At 40.3% G+C, this 8,676-nt stretch overlaps 1 protein-coding gene across 1 annotated transcript; it reads right to left on the reverse strand.

Moving 5' to 3' along the window:
- Positions 1-539: 539 nt before the first annotated feature.
- On the reverse strand, positions 540-6,636 carry RPL3L (ribosomal protein L3 like). The gene is made up of 10 exons (XM_072119978.1): positions 6,489-6,636; positions 4,347-4,539; positions 2,601-2,769; positions 2,355-2,490; positions 1,989-2,175; positions 1,667-1,827; positions 1,333-1,434; positions 1,164-1,259; positions 867-986; positions 540-664 (listed from the first exon to the last, which is right to left on the reverse strand). Exons 1-10 carry the CDS (start codon positions 6,489-6,491, stop codon positions 608-610), a joined length of 1,224 nt encoding a protein of 407 aa, XP_071976079.1. The 5' UTR covers positions 6,492-6,636; the 3' UTR covers positions 540-607.
- Positions 6,637-8,676: the final 2,040 nt, after the last annotated feature.

An 8,676-nucleotide genomic window follows, 5' to 3' on the forward strand; every position in this document is an offset into this window, starting at 1 on the left:
TTATTATTTTGTCTCTCAGTATCAGTCTGTATGTATGTACTAGATTTAAACAACTATATCTTGGAGGGACAATGCAGATTTACTATACTGTGATTGGGGTAATAGATGATCTATGAGAAATCCTGTTAGAAAAACAGTCCAATTGCCCTGCAGCACCACTACAGGTGAACTGAAGTATTACACCACCCCCATTCATATCAATAGGTTGTCTGTGTAATGCAGGCCAGAGCAGGTCCTCCAGAGTGAGAGACTCTCTTTGTAGCGACTATCCACTTTGGATCCTGCTGATCCTGGACAAAAGACCTCATCTTATAGCTCAAAATTCTCTAATAAAATATGAAAATGTTTTTTTATAACTTGGAAGACCCATTTAAAGGGCTGCAGTCCAAATAAATGGATGGTTACTAGCGGTGCAGGAAATCAGTGTAAAAAGTAAGACAATCCCCGTCTTGGTTTTGATAATTGGATACATTTTGGGCATCAAGGTGTGGAGCTTAATGACCCTACCTGTAAACAACAAACCCGTAAAACACAAAAAGTATGAAGGCATCATAAGAGCATTTTATTCTCCAGTTCTTCACCAATAAAACATATAATGGCACATAACCTAGAGCTCCTCGGCTGTTTCCTGCTTGTCCTTTATCAGATGCTTCTTCTGGGGTCCCTGTAGGGGGCAACAGGAAGGTGATTTGTCAAATGATGACATCATTCATCTGAAACGACTCAGTGCCGTTTCCCTCTAATGACTGAACAAGAACATCCAACTTTCTTCCACATTAACAGTGAATATCTTCCACCTCCTTGGATCATTCATTCGATGGACCCCAAACAATTAAACATATGAAAAAATAAACCTAAAGACCTACCATGAAAGCTCTCTTCTCTTGGTGTGTCTGGAAGCATCCGTGGCCAAACTTCGAAGTTGTGTCAATAAATTTCAAATCAATGGACTCCAAGGCTTTACGGCTTGTGTGAACCAGCAGAGACTGTGAGAGAAAAATCCAGTACTGAATATACAATCTAAGATCTCTACCAAGGACAGTCTGGCATTGAGATGTTGTAGATCTTTAAAATTTACCTCAGATACACAAAATGTTTGTCAATGATCATATTGGTGTGAATGTCAATCTATGTCCATGTTATATTATCTTCTACCACCTTACCTTCCTGAGGGTGAGGACTCGCTTCTTGGTTCCTACAACGCATCCCTTCACCATGACAAAGTCGTTATTTACTTGACCGTAATGTGGGAAACCTCCCTGGTGAACAAATGGCAGTAATTAAAAGAAAAATACTGTTTTCTTGGATTGCCCCCCTTACTGATTTACCTACCAGTGGTGTAATAGACTTGTCAGTGATGTCATACTGCGTGGCTGCATTGTTCTTCACAATCTTTCCATCCTGGAGGTGGATGCCTCTGCCGATACGATAAATCTTTAGGAAAAATACAAACAAGTCTAGTTTATGGACTAGAAATGCGGAACTTGGTGTGGTCCTCATAAGGCAGTAAGGTTTCGATACACTTAATCCAGCAACTTCTCCATATATGGGAATCTTTAGTTCATTATACCCATAAAAAGTCTTCAGACAGGAAATTCCTATATCTATCCCATCCCTTCCATGAAAAAGTATTTTTGCCTTTCGAGTGCCAGCTACCCAGGCATACCTTTTTATTGAGTTCTGTACGATGATTATAGCCCTTCTGCCCAGCTCGGGCTATGGTGTAGGCAACACGAGCAGGGTGCCAGGCTCCAATGCAGGCAACTTTACGTAAACCCTTGTGTGTTTTTCGGGGTAACTTCTTGGTATGCCAACGTGAAGTTACACCTAGAACAAAAAACAATGTATATCAACATCATCCATATTATATCCAAGTTCCTTGGTATCTTGGGGTGATACACATTACCCAGCAGCCTTTTTTTTGGATAAATAGACCCAACAAGGAGATATATTTTAGGGTAACTGGTGGACAAACTATATTAGGTCACCTTTCATTCCCTTTCCCTTGGTGACACCAATGACATCGATCATCTCATCCTGGCCAAAAACAGTGTTCACTGGAACTTGCTTTTCTAGTTTCTCAAGGGCCCAGTCAACCTTCTCAGAGACGGTTCCACCATTAAGCTGGATCTCCATAACATGGGATTTCTTTTGCCTAAAAGGCAGTAGTTTCATCTGTAGAAAAGAAGAGTGAATTTGTCACAATTCTTGGATGCTCCTCATGTTATTGGTCAGGTAGGTGGAACAGTAGGACCGTCATCTCTAGAAATCAACTGAAATCTCTCACCTACTTGACCAAAAACCTGAATTAGAAACCTTTCAGTCTAATACTCTACATCCATGAGTAGCCTTACCTGAGTATGCACAATAACCCGAATGACCTTGCAGTACTTCTTCATGGCATCTAAGTCCTTCTCAAGCTGTTTCTTGCCTAGTTCATCTGTCCATTTCTTACAATACTTAGTGAAAGCCTTTTTCTTGCTCTTACACCTAATGGACAACAATGTTTGTGAAAGATTCTAGATAATTTTACATAACTATCCCCGGAAGTCTTGCCAATCTTTGTAGTGTCTAGAGAATTCTTCTTTGCCATCACTTACCAATTCTTGTAAAAGCGTCTCTTGCACTCGTCACTGATGTGTTCAGCAAATATGGTCTTCAAGCCTCTTAAACCTCGAGGAGTCTCCACATATCCTACTATCCCCACCACAATCATTGGAGGAGTTTCTATGATGGTCACTGCTTCCACTTCCTCTCGTTTAGAGACCTCTAATATAATATAAGATACTGTGAGAATAGATCTTTTTAAGGAAGCATCGGTATAAAGCGAAGTCCTAGGTGAAGACAAGGCTCAATTTTACTCATAGCCCTACTTTTAACTAATTTGCTCTTGGATAAACCTTTTGACAAAGACTAGACTCTAAAATAAGTGTCAGTCCGACTTTTTAATAAGGCTTTGTTGTCTAGTAAAAGGCTCTTCCATACTACTTTTGTGTATGTTTTCTTACTTTTTTCCTACTCTAGAACAAGGCTTAGTCCCACTTAAAATCCTTTCCCAGGGTCTACGAAGGCCATTCCTTCTTTAGGATAAGGCTCTTCTTTATGCTAGGTCAGTGATGGCGAACCTTTTAATGGCAGAGTGCCCACAAAAAAAAACAAAAAAAACCCCTTATTTATCGCAAGGTGCCAACCAAAAATTAAAGCAGTAACTTATTGCTCCCTGTTCTTCAACAACTTTCAATCATATTGGCCTCCTGAGTACAGGAACACAGTAGCAAGATGGAACATTTACACCATTTTAGCTTCTTTCCAGTTTCCCTCTGTACACAGAGAATCGTGGGGCCAACAGGAGGTCCTCCAAAGGTAATTCGGCACTGTCTATACATTCTCCCTCTTCCTACAGTCCCAAGTAGCGAAATATCAAAATATGACTGAAAGCAGCATCTTTTAAGTTGCCTGGAACTGCAGGAAGATTCTTTGAGTCCTGTCTGGGGTGCTGGGGCGGTGGCCTGGGTGCCCACAGAAAGGGCTCTGATTGCCGCCTCTGGCACCCGTGCCATAGGTTCGCCACCACTGTGCTAGGTTATACTTTGCTATAAAGCCAAATCCTACATTTTGAAAGGCTCTTCTCTACACTAAGATAAAGCTCAGTCTTACCTTCAAATGAACTAGATTAAGTTCTACTTTTGGATAAAGCTTAAAGTCATACAAGACTTTGGTATAAGACTCTTCGCTACCCTAGCTAATGACTTAGTTCAACTTCAGAGGTGAAGTCCATTCTTACTTTAGGATAAATCTCTAACCTTGTCTATGAAAAAGATTGGTGCTTCTTGCCTCAGTTTTACATACAGAAAAAACTCTTCTAAGATAGAAATTCAGTCCTAATCTTGAATAAGGCTTTTCCTTAGTCTAGAATAAGGGTTTGTCTTGGACAAGGCTCTTTCATACTCTTGAACAAAATTTAGCCCTACAAGACTTAGTATAAATTATAACAAATATAACAGGGCTGCTTTAAAATAGAACTCAATACGACAAGCTTTGATCCTACTTTAGAGGACTGTTTAAATTTAGGATAAGGGTACTTCCTTTTAAATAAATCTGTGCTCACCTCTGGAAAGTGCAGTCTTACTCTAGGATAAGATTCTTGCTTATTCTAGGATACGGCTAAGTCCTACTTTGAATTAATTCTAAAATAAAGTGCCATCCTCATTTTGGATAAGGCTCATCCTTACATTAAGATCTCATTCATCCATTACAGATATAATAAAGGTCTCTCCTAGCAGCTTTCTTAATTTGTGCAGAAGATAGATGTTGGTTGATAAAGTATCATGTTTTGCTTCACATACTGAGTGCCGTTCTGTGAACTTCTCGCAAGGTGTGAGTCATCCCAGCTTTGTAGCCAAGGAAGGCTGTAAGATGAACAGGTTTGCTTGGGTCATCTTTTGGCCAAGTCTTCACTTTACCCCGATGACGTTTACTACGCTTATGGGGGAGGAACCCAAGATGTCCATGACGGGGAGCTGAGAACTTGCGATGAGACTACAAAGGATAGAAAATTTTGGAATTAAGACCGTGGAGAGCAAAAAAAAGGATGATCTAATAATAATAATATTAAACTTTATTATCCCAGAGGGAATTTAAAGTGTTACATCCGCAATGTACAGACCATAGAAACCAAGACAAATAAAAACAGATACAAAAGTAAAACATACCAATAGGGTAAGACAAACATATATAAAATAGGTACACATTACACATCTAAAGTCCTAAAAAACAGTCCTGACTTGTTCTGCACTTTCTCAGAGCATTTGACATTTCAAGAGCAGCGGGTATGAATGTTTTCTTAAATCTCTCAGACCTACACCGCGATCAATATTATCTATAATTTTATCCAATTTCTTCAATATATTCAATAATGATTTTATCCAACCTTTGACGGTCCCCAATAGACACAATTAACCCGATGATCATGTATTGGAGGATTGGGATATAAGACAAGAAGAGCCCCCATGAACATTGGTAGCTCTTACACAGGCTGAGCAGATTTGTAAAATGATCCATCTGTCCATGGGTGAAGATCATTCTGTAAATATGTCATCGGATATCTAATGACTGCACATACGCGGAGCGGGAAACCCTTGGAATATAATCTCATAATAACTAGTAAAGGAGCCCGGGATAGATAACATTATGTGGAAGTCTCGTCTTTAGAGTTACACTTACTTAATTTATGTTTCTACTTTCCTTCCATCATCTATCTAATCTATTATCTTCTTTTCCCCTACTCTTCCATATTGTCAAAATGCTCCCTCTCCCCTTTCCTCCAAGTACTTAGCAGTTCCAGAAACTTGGACAATAAAAACATTTCCGGACTTATTGACTAGAGTGGGAGAATGTAGTGGGCGTGCTCTGTAAGATAATAATAATAATCTTTATTTATATAGAAAATTCTAATGTGCAGAGATGGCTGTGCAAGGAGAGAGAAGAGAAGCTAAATTCTCTATATTATCCATGCTGTGAGATTATGTTGTCCGCCTTCAGCTTTATAATATCACTTTACATTGTAAAACTTGTATACCCCACCTATATTGGTGGGGGGAGGTCCAACATTCAGACACATTGATCAACTGTGGGGGTCCGACAGTCGACCATGTCCGATACCCACTGTAATCAGTTGTTCCAGCAACCTTCTAGGAAACTGCAGCACAACTCCTAGTCAACAGGGGCATCCAGATCAGCTGATTAGTGTGGTCCTGGGTGTCAGAACCCTACCAATCACATATGAGAGGTCTTCAATATGGAAAACCACATAATGCCAAAGTAATGGTATAAGTGGCTTGGAGGGGACAGAACATTTGTTCATCTTGCTGAAAAAACTTCCCATAGTTGTCCAAAATACAATATTCCCAATCCACCAATTTTAGTTGATTAGTTGTCATTTCAATCAAAATCACTGTAACCTTTCTGAACTGGGTCCTTGTGAGATAATTTCACTTATAGCAGCATTTGATACAAAATAAATTTCAGAAACTATGTAATATAATGGCTCCTTATAGAATCCATATCGAATTTAGCAGTTAGACTTCATGACAACTATTGGAGAGCCCATGTCTACACTATCACCACACATTGCAAAACAGTATATTTTTCACAATGCAAAAAGAATCAAAAAGACAATTCCACACCAGTGAGCTATAAAATATAACAGTCCTGCAATTTCTGAAAAACAATCATGTCACCATATCCTCTGCCAGCCATACCACCTCTAAGCAGATAAGCCCAGGGTTTTACATCCTTGTGTTGACACACACTAGGTGGCCCTTCCGACCCTGACTTACAAATGAGTAGAAATAAATCATAATACAAAATTTCCCCCAAAATAAGTGGCATAGAAAGGCACCAGGCCAAGTAGTTGATCCCACTTAATTCTGCTATCTCTACTTAGGGGTTAATATTAATTAGCCAAGCAGGAATAGAGACATACAGACCATAGGACTTGTCCCGGAGCTGCTGCTTGAGGAAAGAGGCCAGTGCCAAGTGCTGATCCAACCGTGATACTTAAGAAGTTGGTGGCACAAATTTAGCTTCAGGCTTCATAAGCTTCTATATTCATTTCAGAGGCCAGGGGGATGCTGGGAACCCATGATATTAATCTGGAGCGTCCTATGGGGGAAGGTCACTTGTTACAGGAGTGAGATCCCAGGGGAACATTAACCTAGAAAAGTGGCACCATGTGCACAGAGCTCGGTATTGTGAGAGGTCCGCTGGCGTCTCATCGCCTGCTCCCTTATGAATGAACCAGGACATGGACTTTTTTGTACTGAGTAACATGAAAGTTCCTTTTTTGTGATGTAGATAGTAAAATAGACAGTTCAGAAGATGCATAAACAAACCAATACTATGGTACTTCCCTTTCCCATCATATTAAATGGGAAAGGAAAAATGTAATTGTTTGATAACATTATGCAATAAGTGTATTGTCCTGACAGAAAACACTGATCAGTGACTCCAGTCTAGCTGCATTGTATACTGGAGTCTGAAGTATTCATTCTAGCCATAGGGCTCTTTCACATTGGCGTTGAGGTTCAGCTTCAGTTGCGCATACGTTCTGTTCTGTTTCCGTTGAACTGAAGGTTAAACATTGCAGTGAAAACATCACACCTGGTTTTTCTGCCTCATCAGTGAAAAAAGTGGATGTTTCTTCCATAGACTTCTATTGCCTTTCGTGATCCGCATCAATAAAAATATAGGATAATTCATAATTTTTTCAACGGACAGCGGATCAGTGAAAATACAAGCCAATGTGAAAACACCCATAGAAATCAATGGCTTTATGAGGCATCCGTGGAAATCACTGAACCACGGACATGAAAAACAGCGCCAATGTGAAAGAGCCCTGCACTTCAGCTCTACTTGTTAACAATGGCTGCCTGAATAAGTAAAAGCTCATTTGGAAGTTGGTTTGATCATTTTCATGTCATTAAGGGAGACCAGGCTGGACAATGGGTAGCGTCACCTAACTATAGATGTCAAATGCTCATTTCTGCAGCAGCTATTCCCTCCAATACCCCCCGTACATGCATGTTTGGCCAAGCACACATAAGTTCTCAATAAAGAGAAGGGGACTAAATCCCTACAAGACGACTCCCATAGTTGTGTATACCCCTGAAATAGAAAGAATCAGACATGTCTAAGAGTCCCCAGCCCATGTATATGAGCATAGTGTGTACGAGCCCATATACATGAGTATAGGGTGTACCAGCACTGCTGAAAGTGGCGGCTTTGGCCGACAATAATCTAATGTAATGTGTAATGTATGTACAGGCAGTCCGGACAGGGTTACGGACAGGATAGGTTCCATAGGTTTGTATGTAAGTCGAAACTCTATATTTTATAATTGTAGATCCAGACATAATTCTTTTTTGCCCCAGTGACAATTGGAGTTTCACATTTTTTTGCTGTAATGGGAACAAGGATTATCAATAAAGCTTCATTACAGACTCCTCACAGTTGATCATTGCAGTCTGGGGCTATAGTAAAGCATTCTGAGAGCTTCACCAGAGGTCACAGAGGGCAGAGGGGTCCGTCTTTAACTAGGGGTCATCTGTAAGTCAGGTGTCCTTATGTAGGGGGCCACCTGTACATGGAAAATTGGGGAAAATTTATCAAATCCAGAGCAGAGATGAAAAAGCTTCATAACAGCCTATCACAAAGCTGCTTTCATTTTACAACTGTCCTGAGACTTAAAAGTGAAATGTGATTGGTTGCTGTGGCTCTTCCATTAATCTCGGCTCTTATATATCTTAATGTATGGATCTTCAAATAATCAGAGCAGATGATTTCACATGACAGGCAATCACTGCTCTATCATTATATGTATAACACTTAGAGGTCCCCCAGCCGGTGACCAATGACACAACAAACTACAGAGCGGAATTGAGAGGAGAAAGTGAAAGCGAGGCTTGAAACGCAAACCAGGACGTGATTAGTTGTCGGCTGGCACGTGACCTGGATAGCTGCCCGCGGCGCCTGTTCTGTGCATGTGATATTAGTTCTGTACATATGACACCATGTAAGAAGTGGAAGTCACCTCAGCGAGGATTGGGAATTAGCTAAAAATCATTTTCTGTAACCATTGGTTTGTAGTAGAATGAAGTATGACACCGGGCGGCAGGG

The sequence above is a fragment of the Engystomops pustulosus genome, chromosome 8 (assembly GCF_040894005.1).
Source record: "Engystomops pustulosus chromosome 8, aEngPut4.maternal, whole genome shotgun sequence".
NCBI classification, from domain to species: domain Eukaryota; kingdom Metazoa; phylum Chordata; class Amphibia; order Anura; family Leptodactylidae; genus Engystomops; species Engystomops pustulosus.

Coding starts and splice junctions, on each gene's coding strand:
- RPL3L (XM_072119978.1), bottom strand. Junction 2,770..4,346: donor AGTTCACAGAACGGCACTCA/GTATGTGAAGCA, acceptor ATATTATATTAG/AGGTCTCTAAACGAGAGGAA. Junction 1,260..1,332: donor ACAAGTCTATTACACCACTG/GTAGGTAAATCA, acceptor TTTGTTCACCAG/GGAGGTTTCCCACATTACGG.